The sequence below is a fragment of the Monodelphis domestica genome, chromosome 8 (assembly GCF_027887165.1).
Source record: "Monodelphis domestica isolate mMonDom1 chromosome 8, mMonDom1.pri, whole genome shotgun sequence".
In the NCBI taxonomy this organism is placed as follows: Eukaryota; Metazoa; Chordata; class Mammalia; order Didelphimorphia; family Didelphidae; genus Monodelphis; species Monodelphis domestica.
In genome coordinates, this window is record NC_077234.1 from 192,402,916 (window position 1) to 192,425,029 (window position 22,114).

The 22,114-nt window shown below is 37.6% G+C and overlaps 1 protein-coding gene across 2 annotated transcripts in view; it reads left to right on the plus strand.

The window, feature by feature from the left end:
• The window catches only part of UXS1 (UDP-glucuronate decarboxylase 1), a 143,903-nt gene that overhangs the window by 116,330 nt on the left and 5,459 nt on the right, over window positions 1-22,114 (plus strand). For both annotated transcript variants that reach the window (XM_007501194.3, XM_007501195.3), the window contains exons 11-12: window positions 14,988-15,031; window positions 21,709-21,769. In XM_007501194.3, the coding sequence (XP_007501256.1) occupies window positions 14,988-15,031; window positions 21,709-21,769 (105 nt within the window). The remainder of the gene's footprint in view (window positions 1-14,987; window positions 15,032-21,708; window positions 21,770-22,114) is intronic.

The window sequence follows — 22,114 nt, forward strand, 5'->3', positions numbered from 1 at the left end:
TTTATTGTAGAGATAGTAAGGTGCCATGGAGATTTTTGAGTAAGAAGATGGTATCATCAGATTAATGCTTTAGGAATATTCATTTAATGGTAGCTAAGTGGAGAATGGATTGGAAAGGGGGAGAAGATGGCTCACCACTTAGGAAATGATTCTAATAGTCTGAAAAGTCTTGAAGGATTGAATTAGGGTAGCGACCACATGAGCAACGAGAATAGGAAAGAGAGGCTGTGGAAGTAGAATCAAGATTTGGCCAAGTGACTGAATATGGAAATTAGGATGAGGAAAGAACCAAAAATAACTCTAAGGTTATTAATCCAGGGTGCTAGAAGGATGTTGATGTCCTCAACATAAATAGAAAAGTTTGAATAAGGGATATGTTTTAGGGGAGAGGATAAGTTCCTCTTTCAAAAGGTTGAGTTTGGGTTTCTGGTATGATATCAAAGAAGAGATGTCATCAGGTAAATGCCAAGGTAGTACTGGGGTTTAGAACAGAGATTAGGGCTGCATATATAGCTTTAAGACTTATCTGTCTAGCGATGATAATTATACCCATGAGAGCTAATGAAATTACCAAACGAGAAAAAAGAGACAGTGTCCCAGGGCAGAGCCAGGAAGGGACATCCATATTTAAACAGTAGGAGATGAATGATAGTCCAGCAGGAAAGTTGAGAATGAAAGAGAACCAAATATCATCATTGAAACCAAAGGAAAACAGTATTTAGGAGGAGGGGGTAGTCATCATTCTTTAAAGTTAAAGAAAGATCGAGTATCATGAAAATTTAAAAAAGCCATTGGCTTTACCAGTCAAAAGATCTTTGATAACCTTGTAGAGAACAATCTCAGTCAAGTTGTAAGTTTGGAAGCCAGAATGCAAGAGATTGAAATGTGAGAAGGATGTAAGGAAATAGAAGAAATTAGTAGAAATTCCTTTTGATGATGAAAGGCAAGGGAGATATAGCATGATAGTTTGAAGGGATGGCAGAATGGTAGGCTCAAGTAATGCCTTTTTTCTTTTTTAACGAAAAGTGAAACCTGGGCTTGTTTTCAGGCATCAGGGAAAGAGCTAAGAAAGATTAAAATTGGGGAAAAAGGTAGATGATCAAGGGGACAAACTTGTGGCATATATGGGAAAGGATGAAATTGAAAATGGAGCTTAGTCCTGGCTAGAAAAAAGTAGGAGTACTATTTCAAAGAACTGTAGAAAAAGAAGAAAAAATAATGAGGTGATTTATTTCAAAGTTTATAGGAGATAACCTTTGTTCTAGGCATTGAGAAGAGAAAGTTTATCATGGCCACTGAGAAGAACCTGATGATCATAGAAGCAAAAAAAAAAAAGCATTACTTTGCAGCAGTGATGACTCAATTGAGACCAGATAAATCTATTGAGGACCCAATTTATACAGGCAGGTGACTTCCTCTAGTAACTCTCAACAACATATGTATAAGCGAAGAGGGGGTCGATGATGTCAGCAGCACAGTTTTGGTGTTCAAGGTTTGACTAATGATAGGTTTGGGGGCACAGAATTCTAGAGGAGGAGATAATATATAGCTGAATTGGTCAGGATTATAAAGAGAAGAGGTAAAGGTGGGTCTATAAAGAGAAAAGATGATGGTGGATGGGAAGAACAGGAAAGGGCACAGAAGGACCAAAGTCATTGGGAAGATGAAGAAGGGATTAGGGAATAGGGCTGAGGGAGCTAGGGATGGGTAACAGATTGTGATCCCAGAGAACTATTTCTAAGTTCTAGGTCATAAAACAGTTATGAGGGATAGAGAAATCAAGGTTCTGTCTCTTCTTAGAGATGGCTCAGGTGGTGTCAGGATGTAAGACATGGCAGTTGAAAAGAATCATCAGGGTATGGAAGTTTCCATTTAACTAAGTTTCAAACTTATATTTGTGGTGGATGAATCCCACTCTCTTCTCCACAGCCCCATTTTTCTGTCTCTCTTCTCATTCTTCTGTGGGACCTAGCTTTTCTAGACAGCATCCTAGTTTATTCCTAGCACAGCACTTTTTTAACTATTGGGTTTTCAGCTTTTCTGATTGTCTTACTCTTCCTAGTTTCTATTGAGACTTCCAGTGGAAATAGTGACTGCTGCATTATCAAGACTGTACCTTGATAATATAGTGAGGGCAAAATATGTGTGTAACCCATCTTTTCTTAAATTGCCTGGTAAATGAGTTCCATTTCTTTCTTTGATTTGTTAAATGAATCTTTTCTTAGTGGAGCTTATTGGTTGAACTGACACCTCTTTAAGGGATCTAAACTGGGGCTTCCTGACCTGGAGTTCCTGATTCTATTTTATTTTATTTATTTAAAAAACCCTTACCTTCCATCTTAGAATAACTACTGTATATTGGTTCCAAGGCAGAAAAGCAATAAGAGCTAGACAAATAGCCAGTTAGGAAGTATTTGAGATCAGATTTGAACACAGGATTTCCCATCTCCAGGCCTGGCTCCCAATCTACTGAGCCACCTCATTGCCCCCTTAATCTATTTTATAAAATATCTTGATAACTGTGTATGATAAGTCCCCTTTAAGTCCCTATGTACTTCATGTAGATATTTGGAAACATTCTAAAAAAGAAAGGGATTCAGAGTCTTTTTTTACCAGATTACCAAAAGGAGTTTAACATATAAAAAAACCAAACCCCCCCAAAAAAAGTGAAGGACTCTTGTTCTAAAGTCTTACAAAGTTCATTAAGCAACATGATATCCCAAATTATCAAAAGTATTGAATTGAGAACCTAGTTCTCTCAAAGCTATGAGAATGATATTTTTTTTTCATTTGAATTAGTTTATTTAGTCAATTTAGAACATTATTCCTTGGTTACAATAATCACATTATTTCCCTCCCTCCCCTCCACCGAGAATGATAAATTTAAATTAAATGTAATATATTCTAAGCAAGGGCTTAAATATTCTCCCATGCTAATGTGAATATGGTATCGGACTAACTTTGACAAGAAGAAGCATTTAAGCAGATTACAACATACAAGGCAATGGGGAATGGGAAAAAATTATAGTCATTCCCCACGAGGAGTGTTTATGTTCTCCTGGTGTGAGGGAGGGGTGATATATAAGTAAATACAAAGATATTTCAGGAGGGAAAGAACACTAAAATTTAGGGGTCACAGAAAGTTTCTTATATAAAACCTCATCTGAGCCGAAGGGGACAGTTTGGAATAATTTGTTTTTTTAAGTCCTGGCTCTGGAGTTAGAGCCAAATCCGTTGTCTAATGCTTACTACCTGTGGGATCTCAGAGAAATCATTTCATCTCCCTAGGCTTGTTTTTTCATTTGTTAAAATGATGGGGTTGGACAGGATCGCCCCTGTGGTCCCCTGTAGCTCTAGACTAGACTAATTGGACCCTTCTGTCTCCAAATCCCGTCTTACAATAAAGCTAAGGTTTCTAAGAGACAGAAATGATGAAGGAATACATTTCAGGAATGAGGAAACAGTCTTTACAAAGGGTTGGAGGCAAGAGGTGAAATGTCGAGATCAGGGAACTAGCACACAATTCAGTCTGGCCAGAATGTGGAGTACCAGAATGAATAATGGAAAATAATTCTGGAAAGATGGACTGGAGCTGGACTATGAAGGGACCGTAAGTGCCAAGATGAGTAATTGTGTGTGTGTGTGTGTGTGTGTGTGTGTGTGTGTGTGTGTGTGTGTGTGAATGGACTTGCCATTATCTCATATGTGTGTGTGGTTACATGTATTTATACATAGCCTATATATACAAATAGATAAGACATACAGGCAGATAGATATACATATATACATGCATGTATGTATGTGTGCAAATATTCTTGCCAATATACATATACAAAAACATACATAGATATATGTTTACATGTATGTATATATTTCTCTATATCTATGTAAAGTAAAGAAGTCTTGCAGAGTTCAAGACGCAACTAGATATCCCCAATTATCAAAAATACTGAATTGAGAACCTAGTTCTCTAAAGGTTATGAGAATGACTATTTCTAAATGGAATATATCCTAAGCAAAGGCTTGAATATGCTCCCATGCTAATATGAATGTGGTATTGGACTAACACTGACAAAAAGAATCATTTCATCAAATTACTACCCATAAGGCAATGGAGAATGGGGAAAAATAGTCGCTACCCATAAGAAGTATTCTTCTGAAGAGAGAAAGGAATAAGCAATTAATATAATAATAAGTATTTGTTAATATTTGATTTATTGATTGTTAAATAATAATAAAACAATGGCCTGTCCATTCATTGAACTTCAAATTTAGACAGTTTATAACTAAACTAGCCAAGTCTCATTTTGTGGTAAGCCACATCTCAAAATGATTTTCACTTTGAGCAAACCCAATGTTTATGATCATGGTATGTTAGAGAAGAATATTAAATAATGCGTTTATATCTGCTGTTTTTGTTTGTTGCTCATGAATGGCATCATTAAATCTATATCTTGATTCAGGGACTAGATGTTTGTCTCCATCACCTAAGACTAAATCACTAGCTTCATTGATAGCTTCCTTTGCTATTTCCCCTTTTACTTCTCTTAGAGGTTCTGAGCCACCCTTGAATTGGGGCTATATTGGCCTTCGGTGCCACATAGATCACCAAGTAGACATTCTGTTTTATTTTTCTTTCCCTCATTCTTTTCACCTATTATATACAGAAGCCCTTCTTTTTATATTATGAGATCAGAGCTATTTGGTTTCAAGAAAAACTGCCAGAGATCTTCCTAGAAGCTTGGTCCTGATTCATTAGCCTTCTGGCAGCAGTCAGGACCCAAGTGCTAGGCAGCCAAGAGAGTTTCCCGGTGTGTCACAAGAATAAGATCTATTGTTGGCAGGAAGCGATAATTCAAGTGTTGTCTTTGTGCCCAGAAAGCTTCCGTAAGGAGGAAGCAAGGATGGCTGGTGCCATCAGTGAGTGCACTCTGTTCCTAGGCAGTCTCGAAAGGTGAAAAGAAAACTAATAATCAGGGAGATCATTTGGAAGAGGTTTGCTTTTCTTCTTTGTTTTTTTTTTCTTTTAATTTTCTTTTGAATTTATCATTCATCATGATACTCTCCCTTCAGGGTAACTTTACAGTATGATGACTTTTCAGACAGCCCACCTTCCCTCCCCTGAACTGGGTTTGAAGTATCATTTTGACAAATTCTTGCCAACTTAAGATTGAGGATAAGGAAAATCTCTCCTTTCCTTTCCTTCCCACCCCAATCTACTTGAAAAAACTTTGTTCCTTAGAGAAAAGAAAATAAAGAGGCACCCACATCCTTTCTTTTCTCATGTGTGCTTTCTAAATGTCATTTCTAAGGGGAAAGGAATATGTAGTACCAGCTCCAACTTAGTCTCTTAATTTAATTGCCTTTTACAAAGTTACTTGTAAATTGTTTCCCAAAGGCCCAATTTTTAGGTCATCTTAATGATAATTTATAATAGCAAAAATATTTAAGTCCTTCTAAAAAAAAAGTCCCATAAGCAAATTAACAAGATGATATAACTAGAAATTTGAATGGGATCAACTGTTTTAGGGGGGAAAATTTTTGAGTTTGAGTTTTAGCTTTTAAAAATAAGGACAATCTTTTTTTTTTTTAACCAGAAAGGTCATCTAATCTAACCTCTCTTTTTAAAGATGAAAAAAAACTGGCCAAAAATCTTTAAGCAATTTGCTCAAGGTCAGACAGGTAGAAAATGGTTAAGTGGGAATTTCAGTTCAAGTTCCCTGATTCCATCACATTTTCTGCATAAATTTAGCTTGTTTCAGGATTAAATTGCTTATTAGATAAAGTTGTAGAAGAATTTTCCATTTGTGCCACAGTTCAATTTTTAAAAAATAAATGGCAAATCGGCACAAATACTTCCATTTAAGAGGTAGGGTACATATGTAGGGGTGATTTTAGCCTTTCTTCAGGAATTATCTTTATTATTCCACATTTTTAAAAATATTAGATTCTTGAGGATATGACTTTTTTTAACCCCTACTTTCTGTAATATTAACAACTCCAAGACTGAATGGCAAAAGCTTGGCAAATGGGGTTAAATGACTTGCCTGGGTCACACAGCTAGGAAGTGTTCTGAGACCAAATTTGAACCCAGGTCCTCCCAATTCCAGACCTGGTACTCTACTGAGCCACCTTGCAGCCCTGATATTCCTCTTCTAAGGTCAGTTTGGATGATATGAAGTAAATTAAGTCAAGCTTAAAACCTTTACTAAATGCCCATTGTGTTTTAGGCACAGAGCTGGGGATACTTAAAGAAAGGAAAGGCAGGACAATGAGTCTCTGCTCTCTGGGAACTCAAGTCTAATGAATGAAGAGACAAAATGAAAACAACTATGTCCAGACAACTCTAAAAAGATTCCTCGATAATTTATTGTTGTTTGGTTCAGTCATTTCAATCATGTCTAACTCTTCATGACCCCATTTATGGTTTTCTTGATCAGATAATGGAGTGTTTTGCCATTTCCTTCTCACTTGACAGATAAGAAACTGAGGCAAACAGGGTTAAAAGGCTTGCCTAGGGTCCCATGGGTAGCAAATACCTCAGGCTACATTTGAAATCAGAAAAAGAGTCTTCCTGACTCTAGGCAGGATACTCTATTTGTTGTACCCCTTAGCTAGGATTCTTCATGTCATCTTTGGGGTTTTCTTGGCAAAAATCCTGGAGTGGTGTGCCATTTCCTTCCCTAGCTCATTTTACAGCTAAGGAAACTGAGGCAGAATTAAGTGACTTGCACAGAGTCGTACAGCTTGTAAGTGACTGAGGCCAGATTTAACCTTGGGTCTTACCCCAGGACCAGAGCACTGTCCACCACGTAGCTGCTCCTCTTTGATATGTACATTCAATTGGGCAGCTGGCTTGCTGATTTCTGAAATATCAATACATTCTTCACAGGGAAAAAATGTTTCAAAACTGAAATCACAAATGCAAACCGGCAGACAAACAGGACTTTGAAAAATACCATCTGAAATATAACCCCCCGTCCTGGTCTTACTGCCAACCTGATCTCTTGTGTAGCTGTTTTTCTTCCTAATCATCTCTAAATTATGCCATCTCCTTTGTAGCTGCACAGAATGCCGATGCAGAATAAAAAGTCATCTACTGCAGAATCTCTTCATGTCTCCTTTATGAAGAGGAAATAAGGCAGAATTACTACATTTTTACACCTCTGTTCTCGTGTCTAGCAGCAAACATCAGCATGGGGTCAAATCTGACTTTTAACAGCCTTCCCCCGACTGCAAAGGGATCCATGACCCCAGAAAGGTTAAGAATCCCTGCTGCGAATGATGTCAGCTTGCCAGCTTGTCCATAGATATAGGGATGATAGTTCCAGCTCTATGAACTATGACTGAGCCTTTTGTAATGCTATTCCAGTGGGCCAGGGTTTCCACATTTGAAGCACAAATCCCTTCCCTGCCTGCCACCCAACTTTTGGGGCAAGCGTTTCCCCCTCCAGTGCCTGTAGCAAGGATTCTGTCTTTTGTGCTGACCCAAATCCATTGGTAGGTAGGCAGCACAGTAGCTAGAGCGCCAGGCCCAGCATCAGGAAGACCCAAGTTCAAATCTAGTGTCAGACACTTCCTAGCTGGGTGAGCCTGGGCAAATCGCTTCACCCTGTGTGCCTCAGTTTCCTCATCTGTAAAATGAGCTGGAGAAAGAAATGGAATGACAAACCACTCCCGTATCTTTGCCAAGAACAGCCCCAATAGAGTCACCACAATTGGACACAATTGAAATGATAGAACAAAAAGCTCAGGTGAGAAGGATCTATTCAAGGTTGTTCATGAAGGGAGGGGGAATATCTCTTTCCCTTACTGCTGGGGGAGACAGAGTTGGGGCAAGAAAGAGGATGATTAGGGAGATGCAGGAAGAGCCCCGAATGGTCGTGCTTGTGGATAGATCACCTCTGTGTTGACTGTTCCTAGATGAGCCTCATTGTCTGTCTGTCTGGCGTTGCCCGTGGGCACTCTCCTCTCTGGTGTAGACTAGCCGGGTGACACTGGGCACCTTGCTTCATTTCCACGGGCCAGTTGGGTATGGGTACACATTCGTATTTGTGCATTGGTGTGTCTGCCTGGGTTCTTTTCTTTGTTTTGGACTGTGCCTGAGATTGCATCGATGCAGAGAACTTGTTTTTTCCACGAGTAGCTTAGGGATGGCCTAGGGGCACTGACAAGTTCGGTTACTTGCCTTGGATCACACAGCTTGCAAATGTTAAAGGCAGGACTTTCAAATTCAGCTTTTCCTTCCTCCAAAGGCTTGATGCTACCATGCTGGTTCTCTGAACAAATGTGAGAATACAAAATGTTGGAACAACCTCTGCAACCTTGTTGGTTGTTTGCCTTATGGGTGGCTCTAAATCTGTCTTTGTTATTGTTCAGTCATTTCAGTCCTGTCCCACGCCTTATGATTTTATTTGGGTTCTTCTTGGCAAAGAGACTAAAGTGGTTTGCCATTTCCTTCACCAGCTCATTTTACAGATGGAGAAACTGAGGCTGACAGGGTTAAGGGACTTGCGCAGGGTCACACAACTGGTGTCTGAGGGAAAATTTGAACTCAGGTCTTCCTGACTACTATTCACTGCACCTAGTTTTCTCCCAAACTGCTTTTAGGGATCCATTGAAATGGAGGCTCCCACATAGCACTTTAGTTACATGGAGCCCATGGAAACATGCTCACTAGCTTGCTTCTTCACTACAAAGTGTAATCTTATCTCTCCCCTCTCCTTAAAATATTAATGATGTGTGTCAGTAATTAAAACAAGTGACCACACTTTGTCCTCTGAGTAGGATCACCCTTAAGCAGTTACCCTGTCATCGTTAATACTAGAACTATAGTATTCAGTTAATAGTTAATTCCATAACTAAAAGAGTTATTAAAAGACTTTCGGGCTCAGTGTCATCATCTGGAAAATGAGGAGGTTCATGGTCTCTGAAATTCCACCTAGGTCTAGTTGTGATCCTGTGGTGATCCCTGGAAAGCCAATACTTTGTTCTACTAGCTGGAGAAATTGTCAGAAAAAAACAGGAAGGCAGGGAGAAAAAAAATATATCCAGAAAGCCTGCATTGGAACATGGTGGGTTTCAGACTCACCCAAAGGTCAGTCCTTCCTAAGTGCTGCTAACAACACTACTTGACCCATAGTAGGAGATCAGAAGCATCATGGCACCATGGAAATTACAATGGATTTGGACTTATAAGACCTGGTCCCAGCTCTGCCGCTTAGCACTTGTGTGGCACCTTGGGCATGTGACATCTCTGGTTTCTGAAGAAACCCATGAGTTTCTTCATCTCTGAAATTAAGGAGTTGCCCCAGATGGTCTCTGAAACTCTCTGTGGTCCTTTGATTTTTACCCTGAAAGAGAATGGTTGGCACAGTGGAGAGACTGATAAGGCTGGAATCAGAAAGACTTAAGTTCAAATCTATCTTCCAGCATTTACTAGTTGGGTGACCCTGGACAAGTCATTTAACCCTGTGCACCTCAGTTTCTTCATCCCTAAAAGGAACTGGAGAAGGAAATCAGTCTAGTATCTTTACCAAGAAAACCCCAAATGACCAAATGAAGTCACAAAGAATCAGGCAGGATGGAAAAGTTCTGAACAGCTTACATTCTTCTGGGACAGGGGATGGATAGAACATTTACATAGCTAAACGGAGGACTTGACTGAAACAACTGAAAGTTTAGGGCAAACACCCATTAATCATAACGATGATGACGATGATAACTAACATTTATGCTACACTTTGAGGTTTGCAAAGTGCTTTACACGTATGAATCTCATTTGATCCTCACAACAACCCTGAGAGGAGTGGGCTTTTTTTGTCCCCATCTTATAAATGAAGAAATTGAGGCTCAACAAGTTAAATGATTTCCTGAATCACGCAACCATGGAAAAACATTCTAAATTAAATAAATAGATTTTTTAAAAAGAAAGAAAAAAAAGTTAGATGATTTGCCCAGAGTTATTTAGCCATTAAGGTGCCAAGGCAAGATCTTCTTGGTTTCAAGTCCAGCACTCTCCAGGGTAGTTCCTTTGACATAAGGACATAAACACACACATACACACATGAACACAGCAAGCGTGTAATATGTGGAATGATTTTGAGGAACATTATCATGGAATTGTGCAAGAAAAAACTCCTCTCTAGGGTTGACGGTACCTGCTTACCTTTTACCTTTCTTCCCCAACGATAACAAAAGACTAGGAAAGGCCAAGAAATTCTGGGAAAACCTTTCCTCATGACCCACATCTGATTTTTTTGAGTCAGCCATCACGGAGTCAATCTGTACTGAATTAGCCTCCAGGGCCTTAGGATATCTAAGGCCAGCTCAATGGGAACAGGAAGAGGGTGTAAGAAAGGACTCTGTGATGATGCCTTCTCTAGAGCGGAGAAGGGAGAGAGAAGAGATCATCTGGGAACATTCATGTGTAAAGTTATAGCAAATTTTACAAAGGACTCTGCTAGCCCAGTCATGAGAATTTTGACTTAAGCCAGTGCCACACAGAGAGGAAAAAACCTCCAGGAAGTCATCGCATTGTCATCTGGCTGCCTGTTTCACAGCGTTCTCATCTGGCAGGGCTTGCCAACTTCCCATCCTTAAAAACAAGAAAATATTATCTAAATGAATATTATACCCTGGAGAGAACAACTGGCATAATTCTTAAAGTAAAGCTTTCAGGTAGAACATGGAATTGGAGACAGAAATGGCCAACCACTGCAGTCTTCACCAAGAAAATATCAAATGGATCACAAAGAGTCAGAGATGACTGAAATTGATACAATGGCAAAAGAACATGGAATGGAATATATTATAGAATATTTTGTGGTCGTGGTATCATTGGCAGCCTTTATTACTGCTATGGTGGAGGGGGTGACTGGCCCCAAAGACAATCTTTCTTTTCTTCTTTTTAAAAAAAATCCTTATTTTCTATCCTATTAACAACTCTAGACAGAAGGGCGAGGGGCTAGGCAAACAGGGTTAAGTGCCTTGCCCAGGGTCACACAGCTAGAAAGTGTCTGAGGACAGATTTGAACCCAGGTCCTCCTGACTCTAGGCTTGGTACTCTATCCACTGTGCTTGCAACCTGGTTGCTGCATAAAGACAATCTTTCTTAATATGCCTCTACTTCCCGCCAAAAAACAAAGCAAAATCATCCTACATTTGCCCAAGTTGTGAAATGTACTTCTCTTTAAGAATCCCTCAGATCTTTTTTTTAGAACTTCCTGATACCATAATTTAGGTCACTGTCCAAGATTAAAATAAATTGTAAGAAGTGATAAGACTTATTTTGAGATAGATAGATAGACAGATAGATAGATAGATAGATAGATAGATAGATAGATAGATAGATAGATAGATAAACAGATAGGTAGATAGATAGATAGGCAGATAGATAGATAGATGGATAGATAGATATATAGATAGATAAACAGATAGATAGATAGACAGATAGATAGATAAACAGACAGGTAGATAAACAGATAGATAGATATATAGATAGACAGACAGATAGATAAACAGACAGATAGATAGATAGATAGATAAACAAACAGATAGATAGATAGATAGATAGATAGATAGATAGATAGATAGATAGATAGATAAACAGATAGATATATAGATAGATAGGCAGATAGATAGATAGATGGATAGATAGATAGATAAACAGATAGATAGATAGACAGATAGATAGATAAACAGATAGGTAGATAAACAGATAGATAGATAGATAGATAGATAGATAGATAGATAGATAGATAGATAGATAGACAGACAGATAGATAAACAGACAGATAGATAGATAAATAGATAGATAAACAAACAGATAGATAGATAGATAGATAGATAGATAGATAGATAGATAGATAGATAGATAGATAGATGTGTCTTTCAGGAATATATAGCACACATTTTTTAGATTACTTTTTTTTCTCCTAACAAGCATTTTCACTCTCTAGCTCCCATTGGGAGAAAAAATCCTTATAAACACATAACTTGAAGGTGTTTAGGCAGAGAAAGTGATTTATCAACATACTACAGTATAAAGATGATATCTGTGCCTTCCTTTCGAAGACATTTATTTTTCACAAGGAAGGCATTGAGGTGCAGTGGAAAGAGAGTTAACCTCAAGTCTAGAAAACCTAGATTCAAATCTCACTTCTGACATTTACTGGCTATTTTGACTCCTAACTTTAAGAAATGAGAGGGAATAAGCATTTATTAAGTGCCTTGTGATAAATACTTTTTCAAAATATTAGCTCATTTGATCCTCTCATCAAAAGCAATTTTATGAAATAGTTTCTGATCTGAGTTTTCCTTTACCAATGAAATCACACATTTAAACATACCAAAAAAAAATAAATAAGCCTCTACATCATCTCTTTCAACTTTTTCCTCCCTCAAATTAAAGGAACCACTTCATTTAGCATTTTTTTCTTCTTTGTATTATTTTCCCAAATGTTCATAAAATGAATATTTGAAGGTCTTCCCTCTATGCACAAGCTACTTGTGCTAGTAATTCCTCTTTTACAATTTCAAAGGATTTAGAGTTATTTGCAGTAAGAATTTTCTGGTTCCCCAATATCCTTCTCACTGGAGATTTAAGTATATGGAAGTAATCATAACATGATTCAGAAATGGTGAATATTGGCTATCTGGTCTCACTCTTCTGTATACCCTAGGCACTTAAAAATAAAGTTCTAAATGCCAATGCTAGATAAGGTAATTAAAATAAGACTGTAAAGCCCAAACCATCTCATCAAGGAGCCAAGAATGTAATGACCCAGTTTCTCAGTAGTATATAATAATATTCCCAGGATTAAAGTTTTCTGTACAAGTCCATCCAAAAAAAAAAAAGCAACACCCTGAAGATGGTTCTGTGTGCCATTTTTGGCTCTGGCATTGCTGGTTACCAATCACCATAAGAGAGAGCATGGCATAGTAGATAAGGTACTGTACTTGAAGTCAAAAAGACCTGGGTTCAGCTCCTTCCACCTTAGACACTTAGTAGTTGTGTGACTCTTGGCAATTTGTTTTAATCCCCTTGGGTCTCAGGTTTCTCATCTGTAAAATGAAGAGATTGAACTCACTGACCTCTAAAGTTGCTTCAAGCTCTAGATCTTTGATTTGGTGGAAATTATATTCCAGATATATTATGGAAGATGAGGATTTTTCATCTTGAGATACATATACTCACGTGTGTGTGTATATGTGTGTATATACATATATATACATATAGACACATAATCACATACACACAATTATTGAGGACCCCAAATAGCTATTGCTATTGCTTATATAGGTTATATTAATTGATGTTTACTATAGTAAGAGTAATAAGATACATTTTTGAGGTCTATATATATTTATTAATTCATTTGGAAGTAAGAAGCTCATTACATGTTGACATAAACAACATTATTATGAGAAATAAAATTTTCCAAAGCAAAAAAAAGCATAAGTGCTATTGTTTTACATATTTTTGCAAATTTCTTTAATGTTTGACTTACTATAGGAGAGCGGAAGAGCTAGATTCTTGTCAGTTGCGGTATTCACTCTGTTGTGATTGATTATTGTTTTGATTAGCATATGAAAAAAATCCAATATCACATGGACATACATAGTTGGAAAAGAGACGGGTATTTTAAAGGCAAATAACATCTTAGTATTATTATGAAAATATCTTTGATCTCAAAAACCCCCAGAAAGTCACCAGGATCTTGAGAAGTCTACAAACTGAGAATCAATCTATCTTCTCTCATTTGACAGAAAAAAAAAGTGTAACCACAGAAACACAAGAGAATTTCACTTGCCTCAGTCATACAGTTGGTATATGAGACCTTCAGATTTGCTCATTTTTGGTCCAATTAATTCACCTCTGAGGTTTTTTTTTTTTCCCCAAAAGATATTGTTTTAATGAGGATAAGGAATAATTTGGTCAAAAAACAAAGACTGATTCCCTTGAAAAGGCTCAATAAAAAAGAGCTATTATAATAGAAAATACTGTTTGGTATGAGGAAGTCTGATATCATCAATGATTGTAAAGGTGATCATGAATAAGCCACTTACCTGCCTAGAGTCTTGCCTTCTCCATCTCTAAAAGAATACTTTGTGTTGCCACCTCCTAGAATTCTTGTGAAAAATGCACTTTGTAAGTTGTTTTTTTTTTAACCCCCTTACCTTAGTATTACATCCAAGGCAGAAGAACTGTAAAGGCTAGACGATGGGGATTTAAGTGACTTGCCCAGGGTCACACAGCTAGGAAGTGTCCAAGGCCAGATTTGTACCCAGGACCTCCTGTCTCCAGACCTGGTACTGTATCCCCTGAGCTACCTAACTGTCCCTGTTATGTAATCTTAAAGCATTAGGTAAATTTAAATTAATATTAGCTATAGCCCTTTTACCATAAGAAAAAATAATAGAGAAAAACTTATTTTATTCTTCAAGTCTTCAATTTGGAATTTTATTCTTTCCAGTCTTTCTGGAATGATTTAGGGGCATGTTGGAGCCAGGGCAATTGTAAAATTTTCAGTGCAAGCATTGCACTTCTGAAATAGGCAAACACTGCAAAGCAAGCTTTGATATATTATTTCGTGGATTTGCAGATGGGTGGTGCAGTGAATAGTGTTGGACCTGGAGCCACGAAGACTCCTCTTCCTGATTTCAAATCTGGTCTCACTTACTAGCTGTGTGACTCTGGGTAAATCACCTAACTGTTTGCCTCAGGTTCCACATCTGTAAAGTGTGCTGGAGAAGGAATTGGCAAACCACTCCATTATCTTTGCCAAGAAATCCCGAGCGGGGTCAGGAAGAGTCAGACATGATTGAAAGACCTACAATAACAAGATGCTTGAGAAAGTGAGAAAATGTGAATAATGCAGAACTTGGAAGACTTTATTGCATACTTTTTGGGGATAGAGTTGGCCTATTAAGTATTCTCCTGCAGATGACGATGCTCCTAATGGGCTTCTATTTTTTTCCCCTAGGTCTATGGCTCTGGGACTCAGACTCGCGCGTTCCAGTATGTCAGGTGAGGGCATATTCACTTTTGGTACCCTAGAATTGATCTGAAGGCTCTCTTAGCCACTTTGGATGTCCGGTGCCGCCGTCCTGCTTTGTGAAGTTGCAGGATACACTAGGAAAGAGGTAGTTGGAAAAGACACATTTCCCATTTTAAAATCGGATTTTTTTTTAAACCAAAAAAATCTACAGATTTTGTCTTCAAAATTAAGGCACTATGAAGCCCAGTTTTCTGTTTCTGTTTCTCAATTAATCCGCTCTCAGTGGTTTTTCTCCTAATCTATGCTGCCATCTAGTGTTCCTGAGATGCATTTGTCAAGACCTGGCTATGACTTAATCGGTCTAATTTTTGCCCTCAGCTGTTCTCAGAGGCAACTTTGATGATAAATTTGTTGAGTTGAATTTAGCATCCCAAATAGGTTTGGATGAAGCATCCATTAAAAGCATGCACATTTGACACGAAGAACTTGGCAAATATTTTAACTTCTGAAGATCTTGTTTGAATTGCAAAATAGTTACATACTTATTCATATTTTCAAAAAGTTATACCTGGGACAGTGAGGTGGCCCAGTGGACAGGGAGCCAGGCTGAGGGATGGGATGTCCTGAGTTCAAATGTGACCTTAGACACTTCCTAGCTCTGTCACCCAGGGCAAGTCACCTAACCCCAGTTGCTTAGCTCTTACCACTCTTCTGTCTTGGAACTAATATTTAAAATTATTCTGAGACAGAAGATAAGGTTTTGTTTTGTTTTGTTTTGTTTTGAAGTTACATTTGTCAATAGCATTTGGGTCCCTGATAAAAAGAAAGCAACAAAATATTGTGTGAAAATGGTAACTGAGCATCATTTTTTAAGATCCTATCTCAATATAAAATTCACTTATAATGTTAGGTATTCGATTTTTTCCCCATTGTGTAGACAAGATCTTTTAAATCCCACATAACCCAAGGTTTCCTATAAAAATAAACTTGAATGTCATTTTTTAAGCTATAGTTTTCATTCTCTTAATTTTTTTTTTGCTTTTATTTTTTAAGGCCCCCTCTTTTTTATAAAATACATTTCCATATTGGTCATTATTATAAGAGCACACTCATAAATACCCAAAACCCCAAAATAAAACTGAAGATACACTGGAATATTATTTTTACCCTAAAATAAACCAAAGTACATTGCTACATAATTATCCCTTTGCCCTTTCCTGCTCAGAGAAAAATCAGAAAGATAGCCAAAGGGTTCTTTTGTTGTCTCATTACCAAAGAACAAATTCATTGACATTTTAGGGTACTTGTTTCTTCTTTGCCTCTGGGAAGACTTTCACCATTTTTCCTGAAAGGCCCACACAGATTCTCTACCTTATTTTGTTTTTAATTTTAATTATAATTTAAAAAATAGTTTTCCATGTTTACATGATTCATTTTCTTTCCCTTCCCCTTTCCAGAGCCGCCAAGCAATTCCACTGGGTTGTACAATTGTTATCACTTGATACCTATTTCCATGTTAATTATTTTTACCATAGAACTGTAACCCCAAATCATATATCCATATGAACAAGTGCTAAGTCTTGTCATCAGTTTTGCTTCCATGTTTCTACTCCTATAATTCTTTCTCTCCATGTGGATTGTGGTCTTTCTCATAAGAACTTCAGGAATGTCCCAGATCATTGCATTGCTGCTAGTGATTCTCTACCTTCTCAGAAAAACACAGAACTTTGGCGTTTCATTCATCACTGCATTGTTTATGTTAACTGACCCTCTTAGCATGTCTCCCCAGAATTGCTCTTAAATTGATGACTTCTCTGTTATGTTGTAGTACGTTTGTTAAAGATGAGCTTTCATCAATTCCATGTTTTCAACTCTCTGTGTTCTTTTCTCCTCCCTCCAGCCAACACCACTATATTCCTAGGAAGTCTATAGAATTTGGGCACACTGAACTTTAATGAAATAGGTGTGTCCAACTCTTCATATTCTTATTTGGGGTTTCCTTGGCAAAGATACTGGAGTGGTTTGCCATTTCATTCTCAAGCTCATTTTATGGATAAGGAAACTGAGACACAGGATGATGTGACTTACCCAAGATCACACAACTCGTCAGTGTCTTAAGGCAGATTTGAACTCAGGAAGACCAGTCTTCCTGATTCCAGACCCAGCACTCTATTCACTGAGCCACATTTCTGCCCAGCTACCTTAAGTTCATTTAATATCTTTGAGCTTCAGTTTCCTCATCTATAAACTGGGAAAACAATACCTGTAACACATACCTTTTTTTGTATCTTAACTGAAATAATTTATGTAAAGTGCTTTCCAACTTTATAGCTTTACATAAATATTTATTACCCTGGTAATGATTTAAGAATCCTCTCTATAGTCCAAAAACAAGTCAATGTAGTTGAAGAAATTAGTCCATTCTGTTTTTGGATGACTACATAAATAATGGGCAAAACATTTCACCAAACTAATTATGTATTTCCATGTAAAATACATTTTGATAAATTGTACCCTTTACTATATATGAAAATTCTTCTAGTCAATAGACTATGCCCCCTTAAATGATTTTCTAGTCATTTTATAGCTATGAATGTCATACCATTGAATCATGGATTTAGAGGGGGAAAAACATTCTAAGTCATCAAGTTCTTCTTCCTCATTTTTGAATAAATTGAAGAATAAGTAAACTGAGGTCCTCTTTGAAGAATGAATTGAAGAATAAGTAAGCTGAGGTCCTCATTGAAGAATGAATTGAAGAATAAGTAAGCTGAGGTCCTCATTGAAGAATGAATTGAAGAATAAGTAAGCTGAGGTCCTCATTGAAGAATGAATTGACAAATAAGTAAAGTGAGGTCTTCATTGAAAAATGAGGGAACTGAGGTCCAGGGAAGTTCAGTGTCCCACCACTACCTCCCCCCTATTCCCCCATCCTCCAACAGAATTATTTATTGGGTAAACATAGTGTTTAATCTTTCTAGTGGCCTAATTTCCCCACAAGTGAATTAGTACTTCATACTATCAAAGAGTAAAAGTGTTCAGCATCAGGTCCTGGCTAAAAGTTGAGTGAGAAACTCTGAGATGGGGAAATTATCACATGATCACAAGTGGTCTTATTCTCCCAGAGTTCAAATGGCAAAAGATAAGAGCCCCAGGTTCCTCCTGCAAGCCCTCTCCAACCTCATTTTGTTGGGTATTCAAGAAGTTCCCCCTTAGCATCTACTCAAGCTTTCTTGACTAACAACCTCCAGCCAGCAACAATTTGGAGAAAAGTAGGGTTATGTGGAGTTGACAAGAAAAAGTTTCCCTTGAATTGCTGTAAACACTGCGTAGGGTTGTTCTAGAAGGTATTCTTCAAGACTTTGCTCCTGATTGAATATATGGTTGTGAAGGAAATGGCAGACCACTCCAGGATCTCTGACAAGAAAACCCCAACTAGGGTCACAAGGACCACAACAAGGATCCTGGAACTAGTTGGTGGCAGCTCCAGGACTTTGACCCACATCTCCTGCGTCTAATGCCATCTTTACATATCTTAAATCACTTTGATCCCGTCATCTCCTAGATTCCTTTCTGTTTTAAATTCAAAGACTTTCTTAGTTTACTCTTGTCACCTTTAGTGGCATTCTAGTTACATTATTCTCCTGATGTTTTGCATTTTAAATCTTCCCAAGCTTGAATCAATTGGTACAGAAAAGGAGAGCGTCTTCTTTTTATTTTTAAAGAAATAGTTTCCTTTCTTTGATAATAGTTTCATCTAAATGCTAATATAATATTACCTGCTTGAATGAAGACATTCTGATATATACTCATTTTACAATTTACAAAATGTTTTCCCCACAGCAGCTCTTTCAGGTGGCTAAACAGTATAACCCCTATTTTACGGAAAAGGAATCTGAGGCTCAAGATTGCGTTTTATTCATGTTTACCTAACAATGATGACATTTACGGAATGTACAGAAGATGAGCTTATATATTATATTTGTTGTTAAGTTTTGTTGTTTCAACTTTCCCAAAATCTTTTTAATATGTCCCCTTCTCACACAGCTAGCCCTCTGCTACAGGCTCTCATGACCTATATTGTTACAATAGCCTTCTTGTTTGTCTGTCTACCTTAAGTCTTTCCTCGCTTTCATTCATCCTCTAGTCAAATGCCAAAGGAATTTTCCTAAAATGCCAGATCTGGTGCCACCAATTCTTACTCCTCTCCACCCCACATACATGACCCTGAAATGTTCTCCCTTCTTCCTACTCTTGCATTTCTGGCCTCATTCAAGACTCAGCTCAAATCCCACTTTTTAAAAGAGGCCTTTCCTTGCCCCCTGTCCCCCACTAGTGCATTCCCTCTGAAATCAACTCCCCTTTGTTCTTTACTAAATATTGATTTCCAAGCAAAAGGGCTAGACAAATCAGAGGCCAGATTTGAACATAGGTCCTCCCTATTCCAGGCCTGGTGCTCTATTCCTGATCCTCTACCTCCCACCCCCTGCCATTTATTTATGTATGTGTGCATATTATTTATTTATTTATTTATTTATTTATTCATTCATTCATTTATTTATTTATGTTATTTTGTGTATTAAAACTACATAGTATATTTGCTTGTGATTCCCCCAACATTAGAATGTGGGCTCCTTGAAAGGGCCATATTTTTTTTACCTTTCTTTGTATCCTCAGGGTTTAGACCCAAGGTCAGTGCTGAAAAAATACTGATGGACTGACTGGCATCCCAATATGTTATTCTACTACAAAAAGCAGTCATGCTGTCTAACTGCTTAATAATCCACCAAAGGAACAGTAGTGGGACCGGGGACTCTCCCAGGACTGTTTCTTTTGGAACTCAATTGAACATAAGACAAGGGTGATGATGATGGCAATGATAATGGAAAAAAGGGGATGAACCATCATGGATGGCCTCAAGTAGAAAGCACCCGGCTTAGGTCCTGTCTTGGACACATCATGTCTGGGTGACCCTGGGGAAGTCACTTTATCTCCGAGTCTGTGGTTTGCAGAGCAGTGGCTGATCTGCATTGATAGATAAAGGAGTTTCCTCATCAGGAATTAATTCTATCAATGAAATCATAAATCAAGTCTAAAAAAGATGATGTCGGTGGTGGTAGTAATGATAGCTGTCATTTATATAAAGTTTTATAATTATATAAAAATAACTGATTCATGTATTATTATTTACATCATTGACTCCTAATGGCCACTTCATTAAGGTTGGAATAGCAGATCTGTATCTTACACATAAGGAGACTGAAACTTGGAGAGATCTCCTTGGCTTGTCCCTAATCTTAGAGCAAAGGAGATTAAGGAGCAGGATTCAAATCCAAGTTCAGAGTTCTTACCACTCTGCTACACTGTCAAATCAACAGAATATACATAAGCATTTCAGCTTATTCTTTCTTCAAGTTGCCTTTTTCCTATTATGGTTTTAATCAGTATGTTGTTATGGATATAGTTATTTAGCATTAAAAGATTATTCATTCATATTCTCTCAGAAATATTGTACATATTTATTCACTTAATAAATATTTTCTCTCTACATGGTCCTCAGTCCTGCCTAAATTATCACAAACTACAAAAGAGAGTTGAAGGAACCATTGAGGATTTACTAAAAATAAATAAATGAATGGAAAAGTGACTTTTCTGGGGGATGCCTAGCAGGACTTAAATTTAGATCTTCATAACTTTCAGGCTACTATGCCTTTCTATATCTGACATATCATTTTTGTAATAGTTAAAATTTAGTTTCTCTGCTAGAAGTATTATATTTTATGAGGTCTAATGTAAAAAATGCCCATTGATTGTAAGTGGGAAATTGAAAAACTTGCCTAAATAGCCCTGAAGGAGGCTCCTTTGTTCAAGAAGAAAACAAGACTGTTGATCATGATCTTTTATTTTATACAGTTACTTTAGTTTTTAAAAAATGTCACATGACCCATAGAGCCCTGCTCCTCTTCAACAATACGCCAACAAGGATTAAAATACTTTAAAATTGACTCAGTCAAATTTGCAGTGCAGAACTGAGAACTCTCTCTAGGGATGTGCTGCCTCTCAGCTAGGCACAGGAAGAGCCTCTGTGTACAACACTGAGGTGTCATTTTTACAGAGTACCTTTTTTTCTAATAGAACCACATTTAAAAGGTTCTGAGGGAAAAAAAAAAAGAACCAAACTTTGGTAAGCAAAAATTTGCTTACTTCTCTTTACTTTCATGGACCAATCAATCACAATCCATCTGAAACATTGGCAGTTTCCTTGATTTTTTTTTTAGTTGCTTGGAGTGTACAGAATTATTGATTGGGGAGAAGAAGGGATCTGGGGTGTTGGAGAACAAGTCATAGTCATGTTTCAATAACTAGTATTATTTGAGTTGTCTGTGTAATGTGCCAGTATGGGGATATCCATGCTTTGCACAATTCTTTCATGTCAGCAGGTTTTTATTTCATCATAACATTCTTCTGAGTAAAGAAATGATCAAGTGTCCATGGGAGACCACATGAGACTTGAGTTTTCATCAGGGATTACTCTTGTGAACATCCATCTTAATTGCCAGATTTGCTTTTTTTTGACATTCCTCCTATTTTCCAATTTATTTTCTTTGGGAAAGGGGATCGAAGAATTGCTTCTGAACTTATAAAGTATGTTCCACATTCATTTATTTTGAGGAATTAGACAACTTCATCTCTCTTTCTTTTGCAGTGACCTAGTAAATGGACTGGTGGCCTTAATGAATAGCAATGTTAGTAGCCCTGTCAACTTGGTAAGTCCATTTTGCTACTGTTAGTCTCCATTCTTTGGCAGGGGTAAAACTTTCTGGCAAAGTCATAAATTGTAGGTTGTTGGGTCTACTTTCTTTATCAAAAAATCTGGTGAGTCATTAATGGTTTTCAGGGCAGCTAGGTGGAAAAATGGATAGGTCATTGAGCTGGAGTCAGGAAAGCCTATATCCAAATCCAGCCTCAGACACTTAGTACTTACATGACCCTGGGCAAGTCACTTAACTGTTTGCCTCAGTTTCCTCATATGTAAAATGAGGTAGAGAAGGAAATGGCAAACCACTCCAGTATTCTTGCCAAGGAAACCCCAAATAAGATCACAGGGCTGA